Source organism: Trematomus bernacchii, unplaced genomic scaffold, assembly GCF_902827165.1.
Source record: "Trematomus bernacchii unplaced genomic scaffold, fTreBer1.1, whole genome shotgun sequence".
In the NCBI taxonomy this organism is placed as follows: domain Eukaryota; kingdom Metazoa; phylum Chordata; class Actinopteri; order Perciformes; family Nototheniidae; genus Trematomus; species Trematomus bernacchii.
The window spans coordinates 5,812,403-5,830,083 of NW_022987593.1; the positions used below are offsets into that span (position 1 = coordinate 5,812,403).

The 17,681-nt window shown below is 41.9% G+C and overlaps 1 protein-coding gene across 1 annotated transcript in view; it reads right to left on the reverse strand.

The window, feature by feature from the left end:
• The window catches only part of LOC117481910 (protein sidekick-1-like), a 245,353-nt gene that overhangs the window by 146,566 nt on the left and 81,106 nt on the right, over positions 1–17,681 (reverse strand). The window contains 3 exon segments of the mRNA XM_034129851.1: positions 7,956–8,103; positions 9,383–9,489; positions 13,287–13,443. Of these exon segments, the coding sequence (XP_033985742.1) occupies positions 7,956–8,103; positions 9,383–9,489; positions 13,287–13,443 (412 nt within the window).

Sequence of the window (17,681 nt, forward strand, 5' to 3'; positions counted from 1 at the left end):
AAAAGCTACAACAACAGGACCTCAACTATTTGAGGTCAATGTCTAACCTTAACCACCTCGTGAGAGTTTTGCAAATCTTTGGTTTTCTGCTAGAATCTACTGCTTTATGAGTTTGGCCATTTTACGTGAGTCCTTTTCAAATGTCTGCACCTTTTTGATATAGGCCACTCTCACTGCAACCCTCCCTTTTAGCACCCTTTTTCCCCCAACGCTATCACCTCTTTGATAAACTTCAGCCTCCAGCTGTCTAGCGTCTACAATTCAGGGCAGAGTAATCCTCCCAAAACTCAGGCAAGTATAGCTTATTTTTCATTTGATTTGAATTGTCAACAAATGTAAGGTACTATTGCCAAACCTTGGCTGATGCATGCTTCTTGATCACTGGCTCAATAATCAGCTGTTAGGCTACCACTAAACTAGAACGTTGATAACAACCATACCACCCCAACCCCAAGTTTGTTGGTATTTAAATAATTATATTTCCATCTATTTTTATTTATAAAATTGGTGATCAGTTTACCCAACATAATCCTCAACACTGTTCGGAGTATTTGAGAGTACAACATTTTCTGTCTAATATAGTATAACCATTGTGCTATAAATAGTTAATTCCTTGACAAAAGTACAAATGTATAACCTTTAAACTTGACTACTGACTATTAGTTCCACTAGTGACTTACCAATAACACCTGGCTTTACAAGCCCTTGATGCCCCAGATCTTCATTACAATCCTAACCTAAGGTGAGCTGAAGGTGGAGAGGCGAGGAATTCCAGGATTAGCATTTCCCTTTGAGCTGGGATCAACATCTACTACTAACTGACAAGGAAGAAGGAGAACGCTAGATGGAGGCTGAGCACAGAAACAAGAAAGGGACAGAGCCAGAGTTTCTTTTTTTTTTAACGAAGAGAGGTAAGATATTGAAGAGGAAATGGAGGTTTACTGTAGAGAATTTCTATTCTGTTATTTGCCGCCACATTAGGCGACCAAAAGAGCAATTCAATTATGGAAAGGAATGGAAAGAGTGAAGTGTAGAAAAAGAGAATGCAAAAGGCGAATGGGAGGAGAGGTAAATTGGAAAATATAAAGTTCAGACAGGCGTCAAAAAAAGAATTCCTGTTGCTTTATGTCCCGTCTTCTTTGCCTCTATAAAATGAATCAATCTTGTGAAATGCTAAATGCTAATTTTCATACCACTTCACAGTGGTCTATCTTTAAGCCAATTTCATTTAGTACCATTATTAGTGACAAAAAGGCAATTGACTTTCACACTGTTTCTTGGTTAGGGAGGTTTTTGTAGAAAGTAGATATTTTCTATCGAACCATTTTCAAATCATGACTACAATTACTGATGACAAGCTTTAAATGAGCTGTCAATTAGTGTGAGGACAGCAATATGGGTCCCAAGAGGAAAATGATCTCTTTATGAATCAAGCGTTTTCTCGACAGCTCTCTAGTTAATACATGGCATTAATAAAAGGGCTTCAAACTCAGAAATAACTGCTGATACACGTTCATAATGCACTGCAGATTGATACATTCATTCTGTTTATCAAGTTGATTGTCTTGCAAGAGCGTGGCAGTTTAGCTTTCTAATAAAACGGAAATATTACCATAATGAAATTACTGCAAGGCTGCAAATGAAAACATTCAAGTATATTGTAGCAATTACAACTTTCTGTTTTCACATTGCACATGACAAACATTTACAGATGTCAAATGAACAGAACTGAACTATTGTCAAATATTATTAGAGACATGAGTAACCAAGCTCTTTATTATTGTTTCATGAACATCGAAGTCGAATTAGAACTCGGACAAGACTCAAAACCATAGTTAATATGCAATGAAAGAGATTCTTTAACAAAGACATAGACGTAGAGGTCTGTAGAATTCAACACATGAGTAAGTAGAGAAAACCTTGGCAACTGTGCCAGCCATATGTTCTTAAAACCCTTCATGTCTGGGATCATTTTGTCAATCCAAAAGTAACTGAATCATATCATTATAAAGAAAGTCACATAAAGCATTTAAGCTTCTGTTGGCTCCAAAGATAAAGTTCCAGACACAATGGATTTAAATCAGCTTAAACTCTTTACTCCATATTCATTTCCTGTAACCTCTTTTTCATGTCCTCTTTACCTCGTGCTCAGACACTTTGATCCTCCCCTTTGGCTGCCGTGAGAAAGTGAGTCATTATGAACCGCAGCGCTGCCGTTGTGGATGGAAGACCTTTCAAATGCCCGGTTGTATTTTCAGTGTGTGGGATCTGAGCCTACATATCCTTTGAGTCTCGCTCCAAATGATGCTCTTTCTCTCTTGCTGTCTGTCGAATACTCACACACACATGCATGTGTGCACACGCTCGCAGACACAAACACACAAAACATCTGCTCGCAAAGTTCAGACAGCGAGAAAGTTCCTTCTGTTCAGACCTCCGCTGTGCGTGTGTGTGTGTGTGTGTGTGTGTGTGTGTGTGTGTGTGTGTGTGTGTGTGTGTGTGTGTGTGTGTGTGTGTGTGTGTACAAGAGAAAGCAGCACAATTAATGAATCTCTCCCTCTGTTAAAGTGCTGTTTGACAAATTGAAATGAATGAATGTCGACACACACACACTCACACACTTCCACACACATACACAAACATCTCTACAACATATGGCTACTTAGGCCAGGTCTATGAGGAGAAATATTTCCCAAAAGGCCGAGACATTGACCACCTGTGACATCAGCGCTCTCCGCACCACACGACTCCCCAGCAGAGGAACTGAAATATTCCTCTGCCATGCTCCTGCATAGATCACTGCCCTAATTTGATCAATCTGTGCGTCCCGCATGGAAGAAGAAAGGAGAGTTCTAATTCTCCTCCTCCTGGCTGTCCGCTGAAAGCTGCTAGCTATGAGAATCATTCCACGTCCATCTGCCACAGGCCTCAGAGCTAATTAAAAACAGTAGCTCGCTCCTCTCGACCTGGGCCGCAGGTCACCGCTAAAATATTTCAGCGGTGGCAACAATCTCCCGGAGTTGTTTCGAATGCTGCTGGACAGCATCATTTAAGAAGAAAGCACACTAAATACCTCCAAAGCCCAGGTGAAAATAGAGGATGAAATGTAGAAAAACATTTTGCAGGAGGGAGGGGTGGAAAATTAGAGTGATGGCAGACCGGCATTGGGACGGAGGGGAGCGGGAGTGTGAGCTCCATTAGATTAGTGCAGGGTATGTGGGAAGTGACAGCTTGTAAGATTTTTGCTGGCCAGTATTTTGGGGGCTGGGGAGTTTGGGAAGGTTCATTCACAGACGGGATGTGTGTGTGTGGACGTGATGTGTTAGTGGGAAGCCACAGTGGGAGGGAAGTTGTGTGTGTTGGATATGCAGAGAGGGGTTAGGGGCGGGCACACGGACAACATTTGAGAGCGGTGGGGGAGGCAGAAAGTAAGACAGTGAAATGGGGCTGGGGACTCTGGGAGCGATGCATATCGGATCAATAAACTTCATAAACAACATCATCAGCGCGGTCACCACGAAGACAACCAACCGCCAGGCACCATCTGGCCCCGTCTCTCCGGACCGCAGGATCAGCCAGCGTAACCTCGCACGCAAACACAAACGCACACACACTGCTTTACGCGCACGGTTACACAAGCAGAGCCGTGCGAATATTCAGCGCGCTCACTTTGACACGCATGGGCGCACTCAGAGACGTTTGAGCCAGGTAGACGCAACCGAGATTGGTCTGGAGAGATGGCTTGTGTGGCAGTGTGTGTCTGCGAGTGTGTGTTTGTGTGCAGCAGTTAAGCGGTTTATTCAGGAACAGAAGTTTATGGCTTCTGTAACAGTATATCCTGTGGCATGATAATGACAGTAAAAGAGACAGGGAGTGAGGGAGGGAGAGCCGACGGAGAGAATGAAGCCATATAAAGAATAATTTAGAGGCAGAAAGCAGGAGTGAGAGATGAAGCAGCGAGGTGAGAGAGGGGATGGGGAGAGGAAGACATGTCTTGTAGAGACAAGAGGGAAGCTGTGAAGAAAGGTGCAAATTAGACTTTTCTATGAGGGTTCAAAGGAAGTGTTATGCATGAATCTTTATAACAGTGTGTGTGTGGGGTGCAATGCAGAGATGGAACCAGATTATATTAATACTTGAGAATAAAGAAGCGCGATTCACTCTCATTCACACTCGTTCTAGTCATATTACAGGTGTGTGAGTGTGTGTGTGTGTGTGTCTGTGTGTGTCTGTTTGAAAAGATTTATAGAAACTATGAGGTTCAACTTGGTATCTTTTATTTATCTAACAATATCATTCAAATGTACTTCTACATCACACATTATAGTGCAGACAATGGAAGTGGCAGATCCACCTGTCATTTTATCTTGTTGCCATGGATACAGGTACTTGAGCGAAAGCATTAAATCTTAGACAAACTCTTTGCTTCAAAGTTTCCCACCAATCAGATCTTCTTTGTGCAAACAAACTGCCAACACGACTGTAACCCAGTGTGTACCTGGCTCCATGACAGGAGAAAGGAGATCATGTCTGATCCTACAGTACACTCTGTCAAAGCTTTACTGCTGTGTCTTGCCTAGACATAACACAAAATAAGTTCATATTACGACCAAATCAACTGCTTCAAAATGACTTTAAACGTCATCCATAATCTTAATGTTTAAAGCTCACTTATTATTCTATATTTGAACAATATATTATAGGGCCATATCTATACAAAACATGTCTCTGAAGTGTTTTGCTCAAAATACCAAACAGATCACCCATTGTAGGCGTGACTCATACCCCTCTATTTCAGCCCTGTTACCAAAGTGCTGATTCATGGTTCGGAGCTTCAAATGTAACCCGAGCTGCTGTGGCCACGCCCCTTTTGAGCGCAGGCAAGCACTGAGAGAAGACTGTCTACTCTAGGGCAAAAACTCAGCTAAACGCTGCCGTGATTAAACGCCATATCATGTTCCAAACCGCATCAAGGATTATTTCTGAAACAGTATGGAGCTCAAACTCTTTTTCTCTTGCGGGTTTACCACAAGGTGGGTACCTGTTTTACACATACTCTCTCCAGTACAGCGTTAGCTCAGAGTGTTAGCAATGCTTGCTAATGTCAACACAGACCATATTACTTTCAAAACACGTCGCGCATTGTTTCTGATACAGCAACGTTTCTGATAGGGGACAATAGGTCGGGGCGGAACGTTGCCATGACTTCAACGTAAAGCCAGCCCACATTTTAGTATTGTCGTCATGACCGCAGCAAATCTGGATCAGCTCTGTTTTACCTCCGTTTTTAGAGATGTGGGTAAGGAGGAAAAGAGAGAGGGTTGTATTTTCTGACACCTTGTGAGTCTCCTGACACACTGGGGACACATATGTATGTATAAAAGACATCAACAAGTGCATTTTGCATAATAGGTGACCTTTAAGTCACAAGATGTAAGACTTGAGAAATGGGTTAGAACTTCCATACAGTTTGCATTTACAACTTTTTCTTGTACTTTTTCTGAAATGTTTGCTCATGATTGACTAAGCAAACATCACCAGGTAGTAATTAGCTGCTTAACACAGTGTATTCAAGTGATTCTCAAAGAGAAGGGTCTGTAAAATGATCCATTTATTCAAATAATGATTTTTATAAAAATGGGTATAGACGTTTTCTTAACAAAAGGCTTCATAGTTCCCTGTATCTCGCTCTGATTTATTCCAGGACAGGAATGGTTGTCCTGGTAACTTCATAGAGGTAAATGAGACGGGCTCATGATTTATATCAAATGATTGTAAGTGGCAATCTCCCTCTCTGCATAAAATTGGTATATGGTCTAAATAAAACATCTACATTAAATGCGAGGGCTATGCTGTGTAGAAAACACACCTCCATTTGTATTCCCAGAATGCCACTAACATAGTAAATCATACAAATGTATTAATTTCTTGTGACTTTAGTGGAGGCAGTCAGGTATTTAGCAGGAACTAACTGTGTCTGCAGTAAATACCAAAGGAAAACCATGAATTTAATGGGTTATCTTGATAATAAAGTGCATGGACTGCACATTTTTGGCAGGATGTTTATCAGGTTTTTTGCAACCTAATTAAGATAAAGGGCAAAGACAAATGGAGCCTTTGTGACTACATTTACTGCAAATAGAGGCTCCAACACAGGCCACAGCCTATAACTGTGCGGTGATCACTTGGCCAAACCTCTCAGCTGACTGCACCTGCCAAACCGGGACAGCTTATTGCTCACTGTCAAATCATATTGCGTTTTAAATGCTCTGAAAACCTACTGCTGTTACATCAGCTCTTACTCTGCAAACTCTGCAGCCACTCCAATGTTTAGAGCTTTGCTTATTCTACCTACAAGCAAGAACTTGTGTTGCCTAAATCTGACGAAGCAGTTTGGTTGTATAAGCAAACCTAAAGTTATTGAGATGGAAAGTGTATTTCAGTCGAACAACGCACCTTGAAACATATTTCTTGTTGAGTTTCCGAGTTTAAAGCCTCTTTAGAAACGTTAGACCATATTTGCACTTAAACCAATTACTGACAACTTGAGACTGTTACAAAAGCATCTTAATGAGATTTGTGAAGAAAAAGTTTCTCTTTGCTGTGCTTTACACCCTACTGCCAAACTTACTTGATGTGGTGAAGTGGCCATTATAGTCATTGAAAGGCAGGAGCACCATTTTAGCATTCGGAGCCTTTATTTCAGACTTTATTTTCACTCTTTATATTATATATTTTTTTCCTTTTTGCTTGCCAGTGGTAGTGGTAGGAGTGCCCTTTTTTTGTGGTGTATTTGTAAGGGGGTGAGAGCCGTGTAATGGTGATGTTCTGACAGTAAACACTTTGAACACAGCAAGTGTCTTGATTCCACTGTTACTCAATGAGGTGCCATTAATTAACCTAACTAACAGGAGAGCCATTTTCCGTGCCCATTCAAATTAAAAAGAATAGTCAAACTTGGTGTGAACCAACAACAACACATATAATTAATAAATAATTAAATAAAGCAAGTGCTAATTTAACCTGACTCCACCAAGCATAAAAAAAGCACTTTTGAGGTGATGACTGTCATAAAAGGAGTGAAAAGTTGCTGTCTGGCCATTTGTGTGAGCAGCAAGACCACTGACAATTTAATTCTATAACACACAGGGGAGCAGTTAGTGTTCTTAATGGAGAGTTTGTTATCTCAGAGCATGAGAGCTGCCTAATAAAATCACTGAAGGTCTCTATCTAACACATATTTTCACTGATGAGTAGATCCACACAGGTACATATTCTAAAAATAATTTAAGAACTGCCTAAATCCATAGCACATAACTCTGAAAACCTTTCACAACAAACCTACACTGCCCTGCTCCGTCTGAATAATTACATTATTAATCCACTGAATGAGCATTTTTCAAAAATACCGACACTGACAGGATTCGGCTACGGAATAATATGCAAATTACAGGCATTTCAAAGGAGCCCGACAACAACATTAAACAAAAGACTTTGAACTACAGCTTACACAACGTATCCAGGGACCCTCATATCTCTGCTGCACAATTAATATAAAAGAACATCTCTTGTGCACCTACAATTACTTAATAACCTTGTAGATTAGACAAGAAAACGATTTGATTCATTACAAAATCCCTGTTATCTTCATTGATAATGTACTTAGTCTATTGTACTGATGTCTAATGAAGGGTCAGTCATCTAAATGGCTATTATTCAAAACAATCGGTGTGCAAGGATTAAATATTACTTCTGTGCTTCGTCGGCATGCTAATTAATATACTGAGGGATAGGAACTATAAAATTACATTTTTTATCGCAGACAAGTGGTATTTTGTTACATGCACTTTGTACCAGTTGGCAGAAGAGAGAAAGAAGGTGGGGAGGAAGACCCAAGCAGAGAAAGACCTATAAGATACAGAGAGAGAGAAGCAGAGAATGAAAGAGACACCTACATTTGGTTGTTAGGGATTATCTTGTGTCCGTCTTTGTACCACGTGACGAGGGGTCGAGGGAAAGAGGCGAGGGGGGGCAGGCTGATGATCGCCGGTCTGCCCTGAGTCACCGTCTTCCTCTGCTCCTCAGCTGAGAATGTGCCCAAAACTGGAGGGGGAGGTATGAAGAGAGTGGATATCAATATGGGAATGTATCAAATTCCAGTAAGACAACATATATGAATGCAAGAAATCCTTGAAAGAGCAGCATTAAGGCATTGTTTAGGGGTCTTTAGGGATTTCATTCATCTGTGTGACTTCCTCAACATGTGGTTGTAGAAGTTTGGAAACAAATTGATAATATACTTACAGTAGAATAGATAGAATCGCAGGGGTGAACCCCCCTTTAATGGTCACACATGCAGAGCACAGTGAAATGTGTTCTCTGCTTTTAACCCATCCTAGTACCAGGAGTCTAGTACTAGGAGCAGTGGGCAGCTATTGTACAGCGCCCGGGGAGCAATTGGAGTGAGGGGGGGAAGGGGGATGTCCGGTGCCTTGCTCAAGGGCACCACGGCAGGGCAGGAGGTGAACTGGGACCTCTCCAAGTAGCAGTCCACACTCCATATTTTAGGTATGGTCGGGGACTTGAACCGGCGACCCTACGGCTCACAGTCCAAGCCCCTACTGACTGAGCCACCACTAACAAGCTAGCTGGTGAAGCTAGTCACCCACAAAAGCTCTCAGGATGTCTTTCTACACTTGGCTGTTACTGTATGTGCCCTTGTATTTTGTTTTCAGGATTGGACAATATTTAATTGAATATATAGATGTATTGCAGGTAAGTTAGCAAGTAGTTAGCTTGGTCTAAAGCAGGACAATACGTTTTAACAGTTTTTCCAAGGTGTCTTTGTAGCCTGGTAGCCTTATTATCTGACTTCATTTTTTACTCTGGCTCTGTGTTTCCTAAAAAAGTCTGCACTGTAAACATGGCATTCTTTCAACAAATGAAATTGGTTTGTTGGGAATTCACACAAATAATACTGCGCCCCAGGGAGCCAATCCACTGATTGCATTGAATCGATTAAATGAACTGACTTCACAGCTCTAAATGCTGTTGTGACTGGGCCATTGGGTTTAAAAATGTAATCTGTGTTTACTTTTTGTGTTCAGTTTATGCTCAGTGTATTACATTAAAACACTAAAACCCAACAAAAATGTAATTGCATGTTTAAAGCATCTTTCCACTGTAATATTTGCAATAAATTCCCTTTGGCGCTATTTCTGGCAGCAAAGATTGATGACTAATTGGGATTATAGTTAGACTTTAAGAGTGAGGCTGCTTCTTGCCGCTGGGAGAAGCGTTTCCCTGAGAACCAGCATCCTTAGTCATTAAAAAGAGCCTTGTGAGTTGGTGTTATTCAAATGGAGTGAACACTGGTACTCACAGGCCACCTGCACCTCTGTCTTCCTGTGTATGACGGCTCCCATCCTGTTCCTCACCATACACTGATACAGGCCAGCGTCCGTCCTCTTCAGAGACGGGAGGGCCAACCTGAACATGGAGAGACACATAGAGAGCATGATGAGTGTGTTTTCATCTCAATACTATACATAAACAGTATCAATATGACCTTCTAGACTCACATAGGGTCATTAGAACTTGTCAAAAACAACTTTTTGAAAACCTGCTCATTAATTTTCCAATTGGAATAACTTGGATTTATATAGCGCCTTTCAAGAAACCCAAGGATCTTGGCTTATTACAGAGAGAACAAGTCAACTTCAATTTTAAACTATTCAAGCTTTTAAAAGTGCCATGGGAAACCAGCTGTGGGTTCAATGTTGAGGTGAAAGGGTTATTTAAGAAGAGAAAGGAAATGTTGGAGTGATGTTCGGAGACCAACGCAACTCAAGATAAATAAAGTTGAGGTTTTTTGTCCACATATATGGACTCCTCTCTTTCATGACCTTGATTGGAAATTGGATTGGATCCAATCACATAAGTGGGGAATATGTACAGTATGTGTGTGTGTGCGTTGTGTGTGAGAATGTTTTTGACCGGGGATGTGTTTTTTTTTACTGAGAGTGGTTGTTAATGGGGTTTTAATGGACTGTGCTTTGCTAATGGGAAGCTTGGCATAAGATCTAGGTTGGTGCCATGCTGGACAAACACACAAATCCATGTACACACACTCGCACATGCACACACACATGTTACACGCAAACCGGGATAGAAACAGTAAAATCGCTTTGGGGCTCATTATGAATACCAGGACAGCCAATAATTTAACTCACAGGCTGTCAGTGAAAGCTGCCAACACACACAAACCCACACACAAGTACACACACATGTACTTCAAAGACTCACACACGAGTCCATTTGAATCAGGAATGACACGTAACACAGCGGCTCTCAACGTGAAACATATTTTGATATTGGACACTGCATCTCTCTCTCTGTGTTCGTGTTTCATTCGATCTTTAAAAGGCGTGTGCAGACAGGGCTGTCACTTTATTCTTTTTTAATCCCAACAAGTTTTCCATTATATAACACAAACTAAAATGTTGTCAGGTTCAAATCAATACACTCATTTCTCAGTAAATGTATCTGACACAGTCTCAGGCCTGAGTGTGAAGTCAAATTGCCCCTTTGATTTGAGATAAGAATAATTTCAATTAGGTTTTTCCAATAAGACCGCCTCAGCACAAATTGACCAAAACCTCGTTGGGCATCAATCCGCTGCCCTCATATGACCAGATGTAATTCTATATTGTCTGATTTTGTGATGTGAAAATCCTTTGAATAAGTGTGTCAATACAGAAGACTGCACCATTTCACATTACACTTAGTGCTTTTTAGTCATATAATTACAATTTGAACATAAAGGTTAGATGTGAGTCATTGTGTCCACCAATGTGTTTGAATAAGAAAGCAGTTGCCAAAATGTTAGCAGCGCAATTCATTTAATCGTTTATTTCGCAGGGACAATGCACGGTTATGAACACTTAAAACATTCAAATGTGTCAAGCGTAACAGTGCCAGATTTAGCTTTTAACTCATTTCCATCCGCAGTCCCTCACATAAAAACATTTAAGAAATGTACATTTTACAAACATTGTAAAAACAAAATTACATATTATGCAAAAAGTGCAAGAGCAGCACACACAAGTATTTATGGCATGGTAATACAATATAACAGCAACGACATATAAAGTGCAAGAGAAGATACAAGAGCTACCTAAAGTGCAAGAGAAGATACCCCTGTGTTAAAGTGCATTTAGCGGTGATTGCACGTCTGGTTGTTTCTCATCCATTCTTTGAGTTGACCTTTGAAGCTATTGAGAGTGGGACAATCCTGTATCTCAGTCAGGAGGCTATTCCAGAGTGAGCTGCCTTTAATGGAGAGGACATTTTGTCCAAAAGTGGTCCGTCTACGGTGGACTTCACAGTCTCCTCTGGTTTCTGACCTAGTGCAGCGTCCAGTGTGTTTTTTGTGGATGAATTCCCCTAAGTGGGGGGGGGGGGGGGGGGGCAGTCCATGTAAACATTTATAAATAAAGCACATACTTTTAAAAGACTTAAAATTGTCAAAACTCAAAAAGGATAGTACATTGGTGGTATGAATATGGCTTTCTGTCAAACACCTTGATAGCCCTCTTGTGCAGCTGTTCTATCGGTTTAAGGTTTGTGGCACAAGCAAACGACCAGTTTGTGAAACAGTATTCAATGTGGGATGGAATCATTAAGGCAGCTTATAAAAAGCATTGCTGAAAAAAGAAAGACTGTGAGAAATACTGTAAATTGTTCCCCAAAACTGTTGAAGATACTGTAGCTTAGTCAACAAAAGCAAATACTTTAGCGTTATGCAAGACGAACTTGCCAACTCATTATTTCATTAGAACTTACTATGTGTAAAAAAGGCCAGATTTATGGAGCTGAACTGAAAACAAGGAAACTTAACTGAAGTTTCCATAAATGTTAATCATTTTCATTTGCAGCGCTGCTCATCTGAATTATTCGCTGTCCAGTACATTACACATGAGATATAAGAGGTAAAATAAGATCAATTAGACTACACTCTAAACAGAGGGTGTTGAAAGGTGTGTGTTATTCTGAAGAACACACACACGCAACAGCAAAATAAAAAAAGGACTCTCGAATTCTCTTAAATGTATATAACAAAAATGAGGTAGAGAGAGTCATTTGTTTCTAAAAGGGCAAATACTGCCAATCCAGCTTCTAAATAGTTATGAACTTTATTACCGGAAAGGGCAAAGTTACCACGTATGAGCCATCAGTTAGATAAGAGCAATGCCCTCTCACGTGGCTTGAACCCTACATGTTCCCGAACCTGAGCTGTGGAAGCCAAGTCGAAAGTGTAATTGTAAAATAAAATAAACACACACACACACACACACACACACACACACACACACACACACACACACACACACACACACACACACACACACACACACACACACACACACACACACACACACACACACACACACACCACACACACACACACACACACACACACACAAACAGTTTAAGGAAACTACTGTACCATGAAAGGCACCTGCCAAACCATCAGGACACAATAAGCTTAAACAAAAGGTCTAAATGTATACAAGGAGCCGGATATCTAACCGATAACACTTTGAATAGTGGGGTACCTGCTTAAAATGTTTTGGGAAAATGTAGAACACATTCACCCACACACCCACACACACACACACTGCAGCCTGGCATTTCAGAACAGCCCTGGCCTCACCAAGCTAAACTAGCCAGATCTCTGAGAGCAGATCCGAGCTACACAACGCTTCCTGGCTCAGACAGAGAATCCTACAAATGCTGGCTCGACCTGTCCCTCCCTCAGCGTGTAAGCATCCCATGATCCCCTCTATTTCTGCATGATGCGAAAAACTATTTTGTTTCACAGCTGCAATTTTGCTTAGAGGGATTGCTTAGCTCTTACCAGACAACACACACAGGGACCGACAGAAGAGAGTGGCAAGGGAGAGGAGGAGAAGAAGAAGAAGTAGAAGAGAGGTAAGAGAGAATAGCAGAGAACAATGCTCAGACGTATTGATTAGTTCTCCTCTTCTTTCCCCAGACCGTATACATATTTATGATGCAAATGTAATTATTAATCTCACTTTGGCTCCACCGTCTAAATGTTCTGACCTTCTCTAAACGCACTCCATCACTTAAGGCCAACTCTTACGTTGTTTTCAATGCTACAGGCATCACTGGACACACAGAAGATTCTCAGAATTAGGAGAAAGTATGGAAACAGGAAGAAGAAAGTGAGACCCCTAACCAGGCATCGGGTGAAAACTGACCTGTACTGCGGGGCCCAGTCCGTGACGTTAATGTTGTTGAAGGTCCAGCGGTACTGCAGGGGCCAGCTGCCTCCAGCCAGGCAGGTCAGCACCAGCCTGTTCCCCTCCAACACCACCTGCTGCCCCCGCCCGGCCCCTCGCAGGTAGGGAGCCACCTCTGACAGAGACAGAGAGGAAAATATGTTATTATTGTTATATGAAAAACACTGCATTAGTCACGCTTGGACATTTGAGCAAATGTAATCTGTATTCATCCACCGAAACAATGAAAACATAGAATTCCATTCGTGGTTTGTCCTTGGCACGAACAACGTACAGACATGTTTGTTTCAAAGTGAAATACTGGAGTCTGCACATGCTATGATAAACTGCACTGCCTAACTACTAACTGTATTCATTCACCTCTTCTTCTTACCTACTCCTACAGCCAAGACTTAGCCTTTCTCACCTCTATGACTCTCTTTTATATCATCATTAGTAACGGTAAGAGTAAAGTGGGTGTACCAAACTCTGCAGAGACTCATCTAACAAGATTTACCAGGACTTTCAGTGGAAATCCCCCACTCCATTAGTGAGCTCCAGTAAAACATTTCTCCACCACTATTCCTGCTGTCATAAATCGTACTGCATAGGGAAAAACTCCTATTCAAATAAATAAATATAAGTATAAATAATTACATTGCAAGAACCTCCTGAAACATATCAGAATCTTCCTGTTTAAAGAAAGAACAAGGCTATATATCTTGTATTACTCTCTATAGTATTATGTTTTTTCAATAGGATTCAATTATACCCAGGATTAATGGTGCATCTTTAAGGTAGCAAACACATATGGCATATGATGCATGTCAAAACACTCGCTGCTATTGTTTTCCATGTAAGCCCACACACCAGCAGCATGAATCACAGTGTCAGCATGTCCTATTTCCCAGCATTGACGCGCATCAATGGACCAGAAAAGCAGCAATTCTATCACATTTACTCCCTGGAACAACACACTGTAACTTGACTACGTCTTCTGTCGGCACCGAGCATCTGCTGTGTGCTGCTGGCATCGGTTGAATTGTATCAAATGCCAGTGTATATTGCACTTAAGGCTTTGTACGAAGAGAAAGGTCAAACAATGTTTCACACTCACTCTCAACCCAAATGTATAACAAGGTTGGACATCCTATCGTTCAGGTGTGATGTGATCAAACCGGATAAAGTCACGCTCACTCACACTAGTGGCATGTTAAGAACATAACCTTTCAACAATGGTTCTTCCCCTCCAGCTCACTTGTTATTATCGAGACACAATGTTTTCTCACTTACAAACCATATTTACTCGCGGTACCGTCGCTGCTGCTTCTGATAAGGCTGCTGATTCGCTGGCTATGACTTGCAAGGTGCATTTGCTGAATGGCTGGGCTGCAGCTGCTGTCTAAACAATGGCATCCAGTCTTTAACTCTTGGCTCAGGTGTTCAGACCTGGCTCCCCAGCACACAGCATTAAGGCTAAAGTGTGTGTCCACGGCAACTAGCTGAAGGACCTGTCAGCATCTGTTGGGGCCTGGATCCACTAAACAAAAATCAGCATCTGGGTGTAGGGTGTACGGTGTAGGGTGTACGGTGAGGGGGGATGGAGACACAAAGATTTATTGAAACCATCAACCATTTACACACACATACACACACCAGCTGGGTTAGAAGGGGGCAGGCTTATCTGCTTGCTACAGTATGTATGGACAGGTCCATAACTCTGAGGCAGAGTTTTATATTCTCTCTTTCTCTCTCTCCTTCTCCTGTCAACTCAATCTTCTCTCCTCCCTGCCAATTCAACTTTCTCAGTTCTCTGTCTCCTCCAGCCATTTCACTTTGTCCCTGTTTCCCTCCTTATTCCCTGCAGATGTCTCAGGGCCACTTTTTCTTCCCTGCTTCTCTTTCTCTGCTTTCCACTGTTTCCCCCTCTCCCCCCCTCCCCCCCCTGCTCTCTTTTTAGATTGATAGCTGCCTGCTCTGAGCACAAGAGGGAAGTGTTCCATCTATGATAGATTTATACAGCAGTCTGCGTGTGTGGGTGTGTGTATCTGTGTGTGTGTTGGTGAGTATAAGAGAGAGAAAGAAAGAAACGGTGTGTGAGCGTGCATGCGAGTGTAAGGATTTATTTGGAATATTCCGTTTCTACAGACGATGGCTGGCAGTGCAGACTCCAATGTCAAACTGCTGACCAGCACAATAACTCACCGCTGCCTGCCTATGTGTATAAGTGAGAGAGAGAGTGTGTGTGTGTGTGTGTGTGTGTGTGTGTGTGTGTGTGTGTGTGTGTGTGTGTGTGTGTGTGTGTGTGTGTGAGCAGCAGAGATGCAGCCTTTTCAGCTTCCACAATATGACCCTAAATAAAGGTTGGCTCATGAGCGTACTGTACAAATAGAAAGATGCACCTGCATCTAGGGCTGCTCAATTAATCGTATTTTAATCGCAATTACGATTATGGGTTGCAACGATTACGAAAGCAACGTAATCGAAATAAAACGATTATCTTTTTATTATTACTTTTTTTTTTTTTTTTTTTTTTTAAATACATTTTTTTTTTTATTGGTTTTTCAGTTGATTTATACTTAAAGTTCAGGGTAATCAACTGTTAAAAACATACTGTTCACTTTTTTTTTCTCCAACATTCACCATGTTTTCAAAGTAAAGGGATAATCGTTTTTAATAATCGTGATATAAATTATTGACCAAAATAATCGAGATTATGATTTTTGCCATAATTGAGCAGCCCTACCTCCATCCATTCCACTTATCTACAACTTTCTTCATACTTCATACCTTGAACAGCTGCACATTGAATCCCCTACCCAGCCCCCTCTACTCCTCACGGCCATTTAAACCTCAGTCTACTATAAAGGGAGTCCATTAGGAAGTACAGATAGAGATAGAGAACAGCACATCTGAGGGGAGCAAGGTCAGCTAACAGCCCGTTTCACTCACTGCTGTCGTCTGTCTCCCTCTCTTCCCCCGATGTCTGTTTCTCTGTCACTTCAAATCAGCTTGCCACTCCCTCACATCCCCCCCCCCCTCTTCCTAACCTGTCTGTCTTCCTCGCCAGCTGTACCAAACCAACCGACCACCTGTCTGTCTGTCTCCTGTCTCTGTTCCTCCTCCTGTCTCATGTTGCCCCTCGGTCCGTCTCTGTGGCGGCTCAAGGTCTTTGCTTTTTGTCTTTTGGGGAGGAATGTCGCCTAACAGAGAGATCGGCCTCCAAATGTGACAGGAGAGTCAAGAGGCAGATTCAAACACACACTTCTCGGCTGACGCAACATGTGCGTGTCCCCGTTCCCCGGGGGCTGGTCTCATTGAGCTGCTTAGGCAGATTCTGGGGAGGAATTCAATTTGCAGAGGAGATGAGTGCTGATAGAGGGGAGAGGGAGGAGAGGAGGATGAAAGGAGAGGAGGAGGAGAGGACCAGGGTTGCTGCTCCAGGGCTGATCGTCCACTACGATGTCACCCTCTCTCCTCTTTGTCCCTCTGCACTTTTACAGTGAGTGTGATTGAAATGAGTCCCTTAATGACTTGTCCTTTACAAATGGTCCAGTAACGATCATTATTCTTACACCGTGCTGCATTAAACATCCCAAAATTAATCCAGAATTTTACTGCAGCAGCTGTGTCATGGTGTGAGATTTTCTCTGGCTGGGTATGAGGTCAAGGTGCCGTCTAACTGGTAACAGCAGGGGGAAAGGTTTGATTATTTTGTGTTGGAAGTATTATATTTAGGTGGTCCAGAAAACCCATAGGTGTTGGGTTTGTATTCAGCTTGGCATGGGGAACCCTGTGGGGTAAATGCTTTTCAGAGCACTGACATGAGTGAGAGAGCGGGGATACAACTGAAGTTGAACCGCTGATCTGATTCCAACAGTGCCTGATTAATTATTGGAAATGTGTGTGTACGTGCGGTGTGGGAATGTGTGTGTGTGTGTGGCGGGTCAGAATTAGGGTCACTCATTCCAGAAAAATCACTTTATCTTCATAGAGCTGAACCCCTACTGTGAGACAGGGCTGGCAGAGCTGGCTAGAGACTATGAATACTGATTCACTGATAGTGTGTGTGTCTCTCTCTCTCTCTCTCGCTCTCTCTGTGTCTCTCTCGCTCTTTATGCTTTCTTGATGCATGAGGTTGAAGGGGAGAAAATAACTAAATCAGACTCTTTTATTACACCTACATTTTCTATGAATAAGCGGTTAAAAATTGCAAGCTAGGCAGTTTTTTCTCCCATGGTAACAGCAATCTATTTGATTATGGGGTGCAAATGAGTTCTACTCCCTTTGTAATCTAATAAGTCTGCCAGCACTAGTTCCAACAGGCATTTAAAAACATCTAATTGGACGGACAGTGTGTGAGGCGGCAGAGAA